Genomic DNA, 16,443 nt, shown 5'->3' with positions numbered 1-16,443 from the left:
TAACCTGCAGATTATCTAAAATATACTGCAAGACATGCATAAGTTATAACAAATGCTGTGTCATTTTATTAAGGGACTTGAGCATCCACAGATTTGATAAATAGGAGAAGGTACTGAAACCAATTTATCATCAATACTAAGGGACAAGTATATATAGGTATGAAAAAAGGGCAGAAACAAGAAAGTTTGATTTTACCTCTCCATTCCTGAGAACATATCACCTTTCTAAACTTTCCAAATTCTCTTAAAGACCTCAGTATTTTTGTATTACCTCTAGCTCATGTATTCATTTCATTTGTCTAACATTTTCTACTTCTGTTTGAATGCCTAAGTGTTTCCTAACTCCCGGGGTATGCAGACTCACTCTGATTCTCTAAGAATTGTATGGAATTTCCATGCTCCCATGTATATATTTGTCAGACAACATAATAACAAGGGAAATGTGAAAGAACCTTTCACTCTCATGAACTAGTATGCTGATTTTTCTTTGTCCCACCCTACTCAATACATCTTTTAAAAGTTGGCTTTTTCTTTTAGTTGTGGATGGACCTTTATTTTTAATTATTTATATGTAGTGCTGAGAATCAAACCTCCTTTCTTATACATGCTAGGCAAGCACTCTACCACTGAGCTTACAACCTCCGCCCTATATTTTTAAAGTTTAATCAGATTTAATTAAGTATTCTGCCTTTTACATTCAGAAATATTTTCTATACTGCTATATAATTTTCTATAATAATACCTAATATATTTATAGATATAAAAATAGAGAAGTATATATGTATATATAAATATTTTATATATATTGTTAGTCTATCCTAAAAATAGGTATAAGATGGGTACTCATTTAAATGTTACTTATTTACAAAGGTGGCTTTTAAAAAACAGCATAAGCAAGCACAGAATGTTGGAAATAAACTTGTCAAATCTGGGACATCAAGAGGACACTGTCTTCTATCAAGTAGATAAAGCAATAATAAACAAAACTGTCCAAGTTATATGATCTATATTTCCACTAGTGCCAATAGGGTTCAGAGGTAATCTTACCATTTTACTTTCTATGGGAAACTTCTGGTACTGAAACAAAAAAAATTGTTTTTTTATGTCATCAAATGTTTTTTAAAAACTTTAAGAAATTTAAGAGAACTTGACTTTGTATGTCAGATAGTAAAATTCCTAAAGGGAAATAATAATGGCAGTAATGAATATTATATTACATTTTGAATGCTTTTTAGTACTAAGCACTTAACATGAATTAATGCCATTTAATAATTTCAACATCCTACAATGTGGATACTATTATTTTTCCATTTTGCAGATGAGGAAATTGTTGTCTAGAAGTGTCTAGATAATGTCTTCCAAACTTTGTTGGAATTCTGAGTGGAAAAGTAAAGGGAAATTAGCCTTAGCTTGTATCACAATTGTTAATGGCAAAAATTAAAGAAAAAACTGACAGGCCTATATACCCCTAGTTTTAATGCATATCTGTCAAACACATGTTAGTTGCTGTTTTACTGACTAGGAATCATATGATTTTGGACATATCTGGATCAAAGTTATTAAGTTTGGGAGATAAAAATTGATCATGCCTCATGAAATTTATCATCCTAATCTCCTTGCAAGTAATTATGGCAATGAAGTATTCTTTTTTAGTCCCCTTTCACAAACTATTAGTTCCCTTGCAACAAATCAATAGGCACTTTCCAAGTGGAGACTTGCTCCCAGAATGAAGTAAATATATCTCAATATTAGGTAGCCATAAGCACTTTCAATTCTATGATATTGAATGGGATGGTGAGAGAATAATAGTATCCAAGCACAGAAGTAATTTATATTTTTGTTCAGACTAAACACTCTCAGCTTACCTTGCTGGGGCAGCTCAACAATTTTAATGTACCTTCTGAAATTCTTGATAAGTGGAGTTGGAAATCCTCACTCATATTCATTTTAAGAAATTGGTTCAACTTGCGAGCAGCACGATTTAGAAAAGCAGCTTCCTATTATAGGAAAAAGTTACAAGGGCTGTGGTTCAAATAAAATATTAGAAACTGCAGCATTCTTAAGGAGCCTAAAGTCAGAGTAAATTATTAAGTAATACCCCACCTCCACCCCAGCTTTCTCTTCCTGTTAATCACATGACTGACAAGTACAGGGCTGAAACTGTTTAGCTCCTAGGTGACAGCATAAAATGCCCAGAACTTGGTTTAATGATTATCTGACTCTTAAAATCTTTTTACTCTGTTATATGTGACCTTATCATTTATAGGTGAACACATTGTAAGATTACTCAGTTTTAAACAGAATAACTAAATGAGAAGGCTTCTGGAAGCAGTAATGATGAAAGAGGTATGTGTGTGTTTTTTCTTACTGATACTACTTTCTAACTTTTGAGCTATGTATGAAGAGCTAGCTGCTAATAAATAAAAAGTTCCATAGTCACGTAAAACACATGTTTTTTAGATATTTAAAGAAATTAAAAAATAAAGAATTTATGGCTATAATATGAGATGCCATGAGATTAGTTCAGATACTGTGAGTTAAAAAAAAATTAACAAATAGTACAAGAGATTCTGTAGCAAGAAATGATACAAACTTTTAGAGATTTTGTACATTGTAATATTACACCAAGTAGAGGTGGTATTGATTTAAAGTTAAGCAAATATTGAAAGAAAAAAATTTTCGAAATGTCTACATCTAAGTTATATCCATGACTTATGTTTGTCTATTTGCAAGCAAGCAAACACTTTAAAAAGTCTTTTCCCAAATAGGAAATTTAGAAAAAAAGAGATATGTGAATTCAATAGTTTTAATATTTTGAAAGTGAAAAATAGGATGGTATATCAAAAATTATTATCTATTAAGCCCAGGGCTACTTGTAAAATAATAGCATAAAAAGAATAATATAATTTAATTGAATAATGGACTTGTGTGGATAGAACCAAAAGAACATGCCATTAATATAATTGTCTAACAGGGGCACACAAAATTGGAGCTTCTATAAAATCAAGAACGACAAACTCTAAATAATTTTCATTACCTTTGAATCACCACATGAATGTCTTTTAAAAAAGTTAGATTCATTGTTTACACAGTTGCTATCAACTTCTATCATTTTGTCCTGTAATAAATAAAATAATATGGTTAAACTGAGGACTTTTCTAATATTTAGTAATTATAAAAATATCCATCTTATAATATATATAATACCTGGTATTTATATGTTCTTTTTAAGGAGAATGATTTTTGCCTGGTTTAACTTACTAGGCATGAAAAGTAGTTTTCTATAGCTAAAGGATAAACAAGTATTTATGCAATCCCCTCACATATTTAAAGCACTTCTTACATGCAATAATTCAATTCCGGAATTCACTAAGAGAATTTGGCTCATTTAGGGAAATAAACAACCTATTTTAGAGGTCACACTATGTAGACAAAATACTGTAAAATTTGAAATAAAAAAAATTGATGAATTTAAGAGGTCACATCCCATTCAATCGCTTGATATTGATCAAACAGGGAAGGGAATTTACATTAGAATGAAGAGAAAAACTTCTTGACACCAGAGTTAAGGTTGAAATCCATTCTACAGCATTTTTAACAAGACAATTTGGTATTGTTGATAAAGAATTTTGCTGAGAAATAGTGAGATTGAATATGTGTGTGTTTGTTATAAAGGTAGAGTGGAAAAACACTGGCACTTGCTCACTTTTCATTTCTAAGAAATGCAGTTTAAGAAGTCAGGATTATCTGAATCAAGGATTTAGTTGACATACTTGAAAGAACAAGATTTCAGATTCTCTTATGCACAAGATTGGACTAGCTCTGTCCAGCAAACTAGCAATTTCATGCAAACAGAGCTTCTAGAAGGACTTCATGCAGTCTTAGACTACATGACATCATCAAAGAAAGAGGATAAAAGTACAACAAGGACAGGACTTAGTTGTAGGATTCTGATCTTCATCTGCCCCTCAGAAAAGTGTCTATTCCTTGTCACTCTTATCATGTATAGAAAGCATAAATGATCTCTGTGTTTGTCCTGGCTTTAAAATGTATATACTATCTGTTTTACCCACAGGATATCATGTCTGAATACACAATGTTTTTATTTACCCATTCAACACATACTAAAGCCCAATGTGCAGAGTTTTCTACAAAATTCTGGAAAATACAGTCCTGGTTTCTTGTGCCATTTGATAAAAAGGGTGATTCTGCATCTCTCGGCACATTTACATCACTTCTTTAGAAAAATATACTTTTGAAAATAGAAGATTTATTTCTGACAAATACACACATACTGCATATATCTCAAGTACAAAAGGTATATTTTCTTTAACTGTATTCAAGTTGCCATTATGCACATTTCTGAAAAGGTAGTGAAGAATTAATATTTTCCTGTCAAGCTATTTTCCTATTGATTTTCATTAAATTCCAAGAAGGACAATAAATCATATATAAATTTTTCTTTGGTTAAATATAGAACATTTAATTTTTGCCATGCCACCATTCAAGAAAGAAAGCAGACCAACATAAGCCATTAGTTATGATATTTTCCAAATTCACCAAATATATTATATGAAAATGTGCCACATAAATTGTGATAATTTCTTGGGCACATTTTAACAAATTGCCTGACACATTGTGTGGATATTTGAAAAACATTAGTGCTTAGGCCAATGTTCCATGTAACTAATAGAACTTGTTTTTGGCAGATCTTCAGAAAGGTAATGTTATACAAGTTGATTTGTTGGCCAAATGTTGGATAGAAATGTAAAGGTGTTACTAGAACCTTAAAAGATGGACTTATATAAAGGTCACAATTATTATTAATAATTTGACTTTAGCAAAATTTATGAATATATTTAACATAGGTTTGCATGGGTGCCAATTACAATTGCTTTCTAAAACTGTTTTTATTCAAGTCCTATCAGAGAGCACTTCAGAGTAAGACTGTACACTTGTAGGACAGAAGCATAGGTCCTCATCTCTTGATTTAACAGAAAGTAGAATTATTTGACCAGTACCACAATAAGTTTCTTACACATATCTTAACATATGTAAAGATTACTTCAAATTTGTTGTGTATGTGGAAAATCAAAGAGAAAGGCCAAGATTACATTTACTGTAAGCTGCATTATTTTCAAGTATCAAATATGATGCCACGTTATTTCTAAAATACATAATATCTTTTCAATTTGTAGAATTAGATCTTTGAATTCAGCAGTTTTATTTTCTTTGAAATTTTTTCTATTACATATTTAAGTTTCTTCTATTGTAAAGTATGTATATATCACTTCTTCTTTTATGTATTTACCACTTAAGAATGTTGTGTGGTTTTCTTTACCATGTATTACACATGCATGTTTTAATGGTGCATTCATTTCTGGTTTATGTTTTAATGTTCATTTATTTCCCCTGAAATCAAATCTAATCTCTTCTCTGACATTGTATTTTTTAAATGTTTTTACTTTGTTTCTTAAAGAGTACTGAGAAAAATGTTAGCTGTTTTTCCCCTGATTTCATGGATAATTAATCTTTTGATGTATATTCTTCCTTTCCTTTTTGCTTGCTTATATATTTGTGTGTTCTTTTATTTATTTTGGTAGCATCAGAGTGCTTTGTGTTTTGTTTTCTGAAGAGATGCTAAAGCAGAATACTGTTCAGCTAGTATTCGACATCTGTACCCACTTCGTGGGAGAATGTATTAGTTTCCCAGGGCTGCTGTAATAAATGACCAAAAATTTGGTGGCTCAAAACAGTAAAACTTTACTCTCTCATAATTCTGTAGGTCAAAAATCTAGAATCAGGCTGTCAGTTGAAGGCTCTGGGGAGGATCCACTTTTGTGTGTCTCTTTTATATTCTGATGGCTGACAGCATGCTTTGGAGTCCCTTGCCTTATGATCACACAGTTAATCTCTGTCTCTATATTCACAGTCCCCTCTTTGTATGTGTCTAGAATCTCCCTATGACTCTATAAAGACAATTGTGAGAGCAGTGGATCATGCAGGTTAATCTCCCTGTGTCAAAATTCTTGACTTCAATTTGTAGATTCCTTATCTTATAAATTTTCAGGGATCAGAATTCAATATCTTTGGGTGGCTATTAGCATACTAGAGACACAGATGTTCATCTGACCATTGATGTTGGGTTTGACCAAAAGGTACACTTTTGGTAGTGGATGTTAGCAGACTGTACTGGAACAAACAAACTAGAAATGTACTTGCATTACAGATTTTGGTTCCCTTGTACTCTTAACTTTTCACATGAAGGTAAGTATCTGGTAGTATTCATATCTATTACTGTATAATTAACTACTACAAAGGTAGCATAAGACAATAAAAATTTGCTATGGTACAGTCTGTGGGTGAGAGATTTGGGAAGCATTTCTGAATCTGGGAGCTTCTGGATCTGCACATTCCATGAGGATGCAGTAAAGATGTAGGCCTTGTGTGTGGTCACCTGGGCTTGAGGAGGACAGGAGGATGCATTTGCAAGACATCTTGTGCATATGGCTATTAAAGGAGGCCTCAATGGCTCATCATATGAGCCAAGCCATAGACTTTCTTCAGTGTCCTTACAGAATGATGCCTAGTTTTCTCCAAGTGTGCATTGCACAAGAGAGGAAGGAGGAGGCTCTATACCTTTTGCAACCGAATCTCACACTGCCATATCTACCTTATTCTATTTGTAGGGGATGAGTCACTAACTCCAGTCCACACTTAGTGGTAAGGAATGAAACTCACCCTTTTAAAAGAAAGAGTGTAAAGGAATTTGGGGGCATATACTAACACAACCACACAGTTACTCCTCCATCTTTTGATCTTTTGACTTAGAATAAAATATGTGGAGATCATCAACTCCAGTCAACCAGAATACCTGTGAATCTGAGATATGTGTGTGTGTGTGTGTGTGTGTGTGTGTGTGTGTTTGTGTGTGGTCGTATACTTTTTTGGTTATTTTTTTATACAGCAAATGCTGGCAGATAGAGAAATCCTGCTTTGGAGATCAATCAGTTGTCCAAAAATAAAGATGGAAGGGCAAAGACAATGAACAGGGTCAGCTGCTCATTCTTATCCAATTGCTATATTCTTTGTTATAAGATACTTCTATTCTTAATTTTTCCAAGTTACTCTCTTCAGTAGAGGAATTCAATATGGCTCACAGTGCATCTTCAGCATCACATGTGCTAAGATGACTAAAGTCTATCAATTGCTCATAGCTGATTCTGGTCAGTAGCTACAAAACTGGTTGTTGCTTCTTTTACTCCCACATTTCATTTATTTTGTGGTGGTCTTTGTAAGGATTGCAAAGTTTTAGCATAGAGAAGAAAGATTCAATCTTAAGTCTTTTGCCATTTTTTGAACATAAACTTGGCTCCTACATAGAGATTCATCATTTCTGATCATACTTATCACACTACATCCATGGACAAAACATTGTTCCACAAAAAGACTCATTTGAGGCACATTACAAAACGTGCTATTTATTTTAGAGAATCCACACTCTGTATAAAATTGTAAAAGTTTGCACAATTTTTGGAACACATTCAACTGGAACAAATTTTACCTACCGTTTGTTAAGTAGCTTATCAGTTTATAACATTAATTGGTATTTAATTCCTGGTTAAAATGAAATCATTTATTCTTCATTAAAATACTTGTTGAGAATCTACCATGCGCCACTTAGTAGTGGGAATTCTACTGATAAAATTATATATGGTTTCTTCTCAAAGTTTGGTGGGAAAGACAAATATTAATCCAGTAACCACAATCAACTTCCGACTTGATACTTTTTGTAAATAAATATGCCACTATGGAAATATATGCAAACAGATTTTTCACATAGGGACCTCAAAGGAGACTTTTTCTAGAAGAGAACACTTCAACTGGGATGTGAAGCAAGAGTATTCTAGGGGAAAAGGGAATGAGAAAATTCAAGATGTATAAACAGTTTGCATGGCTGCCTTTGAACTTAAAGGGAACATGTCGTGTAGGTGGCTCAATATAAGACAGAAAAGGAAAGAAGGGTTGTGTCTAGCAGAGCTAGTGAAGCCTTTGGCTCCTAATTAAAGCTAGAAGGTCTAGAAGAGACCAAGTAATGCACGGTCTTAAAGGAATTTTAAAGGAGTTTTTCTTAAATCCCCAAAGCAATAGAGGAATGGTATTCACAGATATAACTTTTCCAAGGATCATATTTATAGCAGTATGCTAGAAAGTATGGATTCAAGAAAGAGTTTCCAGATGGCTCTTTACAAGGTTATTATATAATTTATTTTTGAATAATTTTTTTTATTGGAGATGGTAAAAGGAGAGAATCCAGAAAAAGGTTAATAGATTCAAAAAAACATTTAGGAAGCAAATTTAACATGATTTTTAGATGAAAATTGAGGAAGATTGATATATCAAGGATGACTTTGGGTTTTCTGATGTACATAATAGAATAAACTATGCTGCCATTTACTGAACTGAGATAAATAACAATAAAATAGATGGAATAGATAAAAATATGTGGTTGGTTTTACATGATGTTTTAGCTGATTTCAAAGATCAGAGAGCAGTTACATATATAGATACAAAATGAATCTAGAGTGTTAGAAGAAAAACCAAGGGAATAAATTGTTTGAAGAAGTGGCAATTCATAATATAAATGTCAGCCAGAAGGTCAAATTGAGTTGTGTACAAAATTTATCTGCATATGGAAAACAAAACTATAAAGGAAAAAAAAAAAGTCTAAGATAGGATGGCAAAATAATGATAGAATATAAAATACAAAATTAAGCCAATATTATACTTATTTTGAGGTAGTATTTATAAACAAGTATTTATAATAAAACATTCAAAGAAAAAGATACTTAGAAGCATATATGGAAATGTGTATGTATATATATGCACATGAACACAAACATCCGGAAGTACCCTTAATGGATTTCTTCTGTTTAGCTGATCCTATCATGATCAATATTCTCTATCTTTCTATAAAAATGTTGACTACTGCCCACAAAACATAGCACTCTTGACTGGTAGTCTAATTTTCTCAAAATGTGCATGGTATTTTAACTCTAACCATTTCAGCTGTATATTTACTAAGCAAATTCCTTAATACTGTTATGCTTATTATTTAACTATAAAAATATAAAAAATGAAATGTTAGTTATGCAAATAGAGTTATTTTGAGGACTTCTAGCCCCTAGTCTGGCATGTAAGGAACCTAGAAGTTGCTACTCCTTACTAACAGCACAAAGGTGAATCCATTGAAAAATCAGCTCTTCATAGATCACAGTACACATATCACGTAAAATACAAAATCTGCTTAATATTTCATTTTATGTTCTATTATGACTTTTACCATTCTATTATCACTTTCTTTTTTCCATTTCAATTTGTTTTTCTTATTCAGATAAGTTTTGTTCAAGACTCAACTTGACCTTTTAGTTGGCATTCGCATAATGAACTATCACTCCTTAAAGCAATGAATTCCCTTGATTTTTCCTTCTCTGATTTAACAGAGTAGATGAGCAGTGAGGGTGAACTGCTGCCTCTAAAATTGAGAGAAACTGGCAGATACAAAGATGTGGAGATGAGAGTATATATAAATATAGTAAATATACAACTGAAATGGTTGGAGTCAAAATACCATGCACATTTTGAGAAATTGTAATTCCTTCACCAAATTGGAGAAAGAATTACAAATTATTGAAGCAAAGACTCATGAGCAGAAACCTCCATAGGAATCAGTGTGAGAGTAGAGATATCTAAACTGTAATAGATGAATTTCTAGACACACACTATGGAACACCTCTGAGAGAAGTCTCACATTTCATGAGTTCAAGTCTAGTGTTTGTAGCTACAAGGTTCTCACAATGAATATCAGAGAAAAAACAAAACAAAACAAAACAAAAACCCTTATGTTTCTGGCAGGAGGAGGGGAAAAGGAACTACTATGATATAAGTCAGAGCATTCTGTTCTCTTTACCAATTCCTACTTGGGAGAAACAATTTTTACCAAAGCCTAAACTTTTAGGGGCCTTCTCAGAGCCTGACCTTCCAAAAGGAAGGGAAAGACACAACTCCAGTTCCCTCTATACTCTCATGTATTGGAATGCCATACTGTACCACCCACAGAAGAAGAAAAAAAAAAAAAACTGGCAATGTTCACAGTCCAGGAAGGAAGGCTGATCAAAAAAAGACCTAATCACAGACCCAGAGAGATATTCTCACCATGACATCATTAGCAGCCTATTTAGCATTTTCTTTCATCTAGAACATTCATGATCAGATACTGATAAACAATTACAAAGCACATTAAAAGGCAAAAGCCATAGTTTGAAGAGACATAAGAAACATCAGAACCAGACTCAGCTTGGACAGTGATGTTTAAATTTTCAGGCCAGGAATTTTAAAACTCTGTAATTAACATGCTAAGGGAGTTAGTGGAAAAAGTCAGATCACAGGCTACTTAAAATTGCCAGAAACTAGGACTCTACAAAGAATGGGAAAGTGTTAGAGAATAAATGAAGATAAAATGGACTTTTAGTTTTCTTCTTAACTGATATAACAGATAACACTTCAAATAATAGCAACAAGTGTCCAATTATATATATATATATATATATATATATATATGTGTGTGTGTGTGTGTGTGTGTGTGTGTGTGTGTGTGTGTATAAAGGTGCTTATGATTTTTATGTATAAGTAAAGTGAATGATAACAATAATAGAAATAAGAGGTAGGAATTGGTAAGTTTTATTATTGGAATGTCCCTGCACTACCTCTGCAGCAGTACAGTGTTCTTTGGAAGTAGATCTGGGCGAGTTGTATAGATGTATATTACTATTTTAGCCAGCTTTTTCACCTTTGTGACCAAAAGACCTGGTGAGAACAATATAAGAGAAGGAAAAGTTTATTTGTGTCTCATGGTTCCAGAGGTCATAGTCACAGATGGCCAACTCCATTGATCTGAGCCCAAGGTAAGACAGAGAGAGAGAGAGAGAGAGAGAGAGAGAGAGAGAGAGAGAGAGAGAGAGAGACTGACTCTGCTTACCAGGGAAAAAATATAAATCCCAAAGTTATGCCCTCAGTGACCCACCTCTTCCAGCCAAACCCTTCATGCCTACAGTTATTACTCAGTTAATACCTAACAGGGCCCATCAGGGGATTAATGTTCAGAGTAAGTTAAGTTTCTCCAATCATTTCATCTCTAAACTCTGATGCATCATCTCACACATGAGCTTTTCAGAGGACACCTAATATCTAAACCATAACAATTATAAATTCTAGGAAAACAACTGAAAGGGGTGAAAAAAGAAATATTATATTTGGTATTATATTATATATAATATTATAATTGGTATTCCAAGAAAAGAGAAAGAGTAGAATCATAAAATGTTCAATGAAAAGAAACAAACAAAATTATGGAAGATAAAAATAACAGAACAAGATCAATAAGTAGAAAACGGTAACAAATACGGTAGGTATGGATATTAATTCAACTATGTCAATAATCATTAAGAAAATCAATGATCTAAATGCATAAAATAAAGGACAGATTCTCATATTCGATAAAAAAATAAGGCTTAGCTGTGTGTTGTGAAGAAGCCAATTTTTAAATAGAAAAATGTATTAATTTCAAATAAAAGGAAGGAGATATACCTTGTTTGTGCCAATAAAGAAAACACAAGTAGCCATATTGATATGCAAAAAAAATTCAGAACAAGGAAAGTTATAAGGGATAAATATAGGCATTACATATTGATGAGGGCTCAATACTAATTAATATAACAATCCTTGATATGTGTGTGCCTAACAACATAGTGCCAAAATCTGTGAGGCAAAAACTGATAAAACTATAAGGAGAAATTGAAGAATTTACTAATATGGTTGGATACCATGATACCTATCTACCAGAAATGGACAGATTAGCAGGAAGTAAATCAGTAATGACATAGTTAAATTCTGCAGCACCATCAATCAATAGATATAATTGACATTAATAGACTGCTTAATCCATCAACAGTGTAATACATATTTTTCCTAAGCTTACATGGAACATTCATCAAGATGGATCACATTCTGGACCATAGATATACCTTAAGGAATTAAGGGATATAAGTTATCTAGTGCATGCTTTCAGACTTCAATGGGATTATAGTAAAAATCAATGATGGAAAGAGCTAGAAAATTCTCAAATACACTGAGATTAAGCAACACATATGTCAAAGAAGAAGCTGGAAGAAAATTGAAAAAATTGTGACCAAATGAAATTATGAATTATCAAAATTTGTAGGATCCAGGGTAATCGATGGCTTAGATAAAATTTGTAAGATCAAATGCATATATTAGAATAAATGTCTAAAATCAATAACTTCAACTTTTGAATGAGAAAACAGTAAAATAAAAACAAATTAAATACAAAGTGTGCAGAGCTAAAGATTGATCAGAAGTCAATCAAGTTAAAAATAGTAAATCAGTTGAAAAAGCAAAGACTTTAGCCAAGCTAAGAAAAAAGAGAATATAAATATTGCTAATATAGAAAATGAAAAAAGGGACCTAATTGAGGTCCCATGGAGATTAAAAATATCATAAAAATATTATGAACAAAATTCTATGTCCAAACTTTTCACCTGATGTTACTTGAAAGACTATGCCAAATGTCACACAAAAAAACAAATAGAAAATCTAATTAGCCTGTTTATTAAAGATATTGAATGAACAATTTATAATGTTATAAAACAATTTACCAAGCCCAGGTGTGTTCACTGATGAATTCTATCAGACATTTAAGGGAAAAATTCTTCAATTCTCTATAATATCTTTCAGAAGATGGAAGCAGAAAGATGCTTCCTAACTCATTTTATAAGACCACCATTATCCTAATACCAAAACTAGACCAAGATATTACAAGAAAAAAATAACTACAGACCAGTATCTCTCATGAACATTGATGAAAAACTCTCAACAAAATATTAGCACATTGAATACAATAAAGTACAAGAGTGTACACTTAACCAAGTGATATTATGGCAGGTATAAAAAATGATTCAATATTCAAATGTTAATTAATGCTATTGATCATATCCTTAGGTCAATGAAGAAATATTGCGTGATCATATTAATATATGCAAAAACAGGAGTTTGACAAAATCCAACCTCCATTCATAATAAAAATACAACAAACAAGAAATAGAAAGTAACTTTCTTAACTAATTTTTGAAAATCTACAAAATCTATACAACTAACATCATATTTAGTGGTATGAAATTCAAAGTTTTCCTGCTAACAAAATATTTACTCTCTCATTACACATTTCAACATATTAAAATGCAATAAGATAATAAAAAGAAATAAATGTATACAGATTGTGAAGGACAGAATAATCTGGTCTTTTTCGATGACACAATTGTCTATGTAGGAAAACTAAAAGAATAAACAAAATAACTCAGAACTAATATATGATTATTCTAAGATTGCAGGGTACAAGATAAATAACCAAAATCAATTGCTTTCCTACATATAGTTCACTAGTCCACCACACATTCCTTCCAAATCTGCGTATTTATCAACATCAGATTGAAACTATTCAGGAAATTACAAATTTGAGTTGCTGATGTGTATGATGTAATTAGGCCTACAATGCAGTGTTTGTACTGAATATGTACAGACTTCAGTTTATTGTCATTATTCCCTAAATAAGAAAGTATAACAATAGCATAGCATTTACATTATATTAAATATTATAAGTAACTAGAAATGATTTAATGTATATGAGAGAATGTGCAGAAATATATGTAAATACGACATCGTCTTATGTAAGGAATTTGAGTAACCATAGATTTTTATATCTGTGTGTGAACTGGAACCAGTCCCCCATGGGTATTGAAGGATGAATATACCAGTAATAAACAAGTAAAATTTGAAATAAAATATGTATTGCCATCTAGCTTAGCATCACTAAACTGATGTATTTAGGCATAAATCTAGCAAAATATCTATAAGATCTGTATAAGGAAAGCTAAAAGACTTTAATGATAAAGACATCAAAGGAGAAAAAAGAAAGGAGAGAGTTTTCATGTTAATGGATAGGAAGACACTGTAGTGTCAAGATGTCAGTACTTTTCAATTTTATCTACTGGATTAAATGCAATCCTAATTAAAATCTGATACATTACTGTATGAACATTAACAAACTGATTGTAAAGTTTATGCTGGGGAGAAAAGACCCAACATAGCAAACTTAATATTGAGAACAGAATAGAGATCAGAACTAGTTGGGCTGGGGATGTGGCTCAAGCGGTAGCTCGCTCGCCTGGCATGCCTGCGGCCCGGGTTCGATCCTCAGCACCACATACAAAGATGTTGTGTCCGCAGAAAAAAACTAAAAAAAATAAATAAATATTAAAATTCTCTCTCTCTCTCTCTTTAAAAAAAAAAAAGAAATAGTCCCACATAAATATAGTTAACTGATATTCAAAAAAAAATGATTAGAGGCAATACAATTGAGTAAATGACATTTTCAGCAAGTATTTTGGAACAAGTGAATATCCATGCCCCAAAACAAAAATATACACACAAAGCTTACACTTCTCATAGAAATTAACTCAAAATGAGTTATGCATCTAAATATAAAATTAAAAAACTCTTAGATGATGACCTAGGAGAAAATTAGATTACCTTGTGCATAGTGATGATTTAAAAAACAAACAACAACAACAAAAAAAAAACCCCAAAGGCACAATCTATGAACAAAATAATTGATAAATTAGATGTCAAAAACTTCTGCTTTGCAAAAAATAATAAAGAGAATGGGAAGGCAAGTCACAGTCTAGGAGAAAATATTCATAAAAGATACATCAGATTAAGGACCATTATTTTTATCTCAATTCTAAGTGGATCAGGGACCTAGGCATTAGACCAGAGATAGTGTACCTACTGAAGAAAGAGTAGGCCCAACTCTCCATCATGTCAGCTTAGGAACCCACTTCCTCAACAAGACTCCTAAAGCACAAGGAATAAAATCAAGAAACAATAAACGGGATGGTATCAAACTAAATAACTTCTTCACAGCCAAGGAAACAATCAAGAACGTGGAGAGAGAGCCTACAGAATAGGAGAATATCTTTGCCACCTGCACCTTAGATACAGCATTAACCTCCAGGTTATACAAATAACTCAAAACACTTAACACCAAAAACTCCCCAAATAATCCAGTCAATAAATGGGCATAGGAACTGAATGGACACTTCACACAAAAAAAAATGTGATTGGTCAACAAATATATGAAAAAAAAAAACATTAACATCTCTATCAATTAGAGAAATGCAAATTACAAGTACACTGAGACTCCATCTCACTTCAGTCAGAATGGCAATTATCAAGAATACAGTAACAACAATTAAGTGTTGTTGAGGATATAGGGAAAAAGGTACACTACTACATTGCTGGTGGGACTGCAAATTGGTGTAACCACTATGGAAAGCAGTGTGGAAATACCTCAGAAAACTTAGAATGGAACCACCATTTGACCTAACTATCCCACCCCTCAGTTTATACCCAAAGGACTTAAAATCAGCATACTACAGTGATGCAGCCACATAAATGTTTATAGTCATTCAATTCACAATAGCAAAGCTATGGAACCAACCTAAGTGCCCCTTACCACATACACAACGGAATATTACTCAGACATGAGGAAAATTAAATTATGGCATTTGGATGAAACCAGTCCAAAAGAATCAAAGCTGAATGGTTTCTGTGGATGCTAGCACACAATAAGTGGGGGTGAAGGATGGGAAGAATAGAAATTTATTGGCATAGACAAAGGAGAATGAAGGGAAAGGAGGGGCAATAGGTTTAGGAAAGACAGTAGAAAGAATGAATTAGACATACTTTCCTATGTTCATATATGAATACATGACCAGTGAAACCCCACATTATGAACAATAAAAAATGGGATCCTAATTAGAATAAGTTATGTCCTATGTATATATAATATTTTGAAATACACTCTTCTGTCATGTATATCTAAAAAGAACAAATAAAAAATTTAAGTCAAGAAGAAGAAAAAAGGACCATTATTTGTACACAGAAATCCTAAAAGTCAACAAAATAAGCAACATAGTAAAAATAATGTACCAAAGGCTTGTGTAGAGAACTCACTAAAGAAGACGGATGCCATCAGTCTTTATATTTTCACTAGAGAAAATATGCAGATGACAAAGCATATGAAATGATGCTTAACATCATGTATCATCAGAGAAATACAAACTAAAACAATGAGCTACTATGGCACACCCATTAATAGAAAGGACAAAATCCAAAAATCCACACCAAATATTCTCAAGAATATTAGTCAGTAAGAACTCTCATTCATTGCTGGTGGGAATTAAAAATGCTACATAGCCATTTTAGAAGACACATTGATGATTTCTTAAAATGTTAAGCAAACTCTTA

The 16,443-nt window shown here is 32.3% G+C and overlaps 1 protein-coding gene across 3 annotated transcripts in view; it reads right to left on the bottom strand.

The window, feature by feature from the left end:
• Positions 1-16,443, bottom strand: part of Il7 (interleukin 7) — a 56,425-nt gene that overhangs the window by 1,327 nt on the left and 38,655 nt on the right. For 2 of the 3 annotated variants that reach the window (XM_026384712.1, XM_026384720.1), the window contains 2 exons: positions 3,038-3,118; positions 1,866-1,997 (listed from right to left, as the gene is read on the bottom strand). In XM_026384712.1, coding sequence (XP_026240497.1) covers positions 1,866-1,997; positions 3,038-3,118 — 213 coding nt within the window. The remainder of the gene's footprint in view (positions 1-1,865; positions 1,998-3,037; positions 3,119-16,443) is intronic. The other variant, XM_026384728.1, reaches the window with a different exon arrangement.

This window comes from Urocitellus parryii, chromosome 7, assembly GCF_045843805.1.
Source record: "Urocitellus parryii isolate mUroPar1 chromosome 7, mUroPar1.hap1, whole genome shotgun sequence".
Taxonomy (NCBI): Eukaryota; Metazoa; Chordata; class Mammalia; order Rodentia; family Sciuridae; genus Urocitellus; species Urocitellus parryii.
Note: the sequence above shows the minus strand (reverse complement) of the source record. Positions and strands in the feature narration are given on the sequence as shown.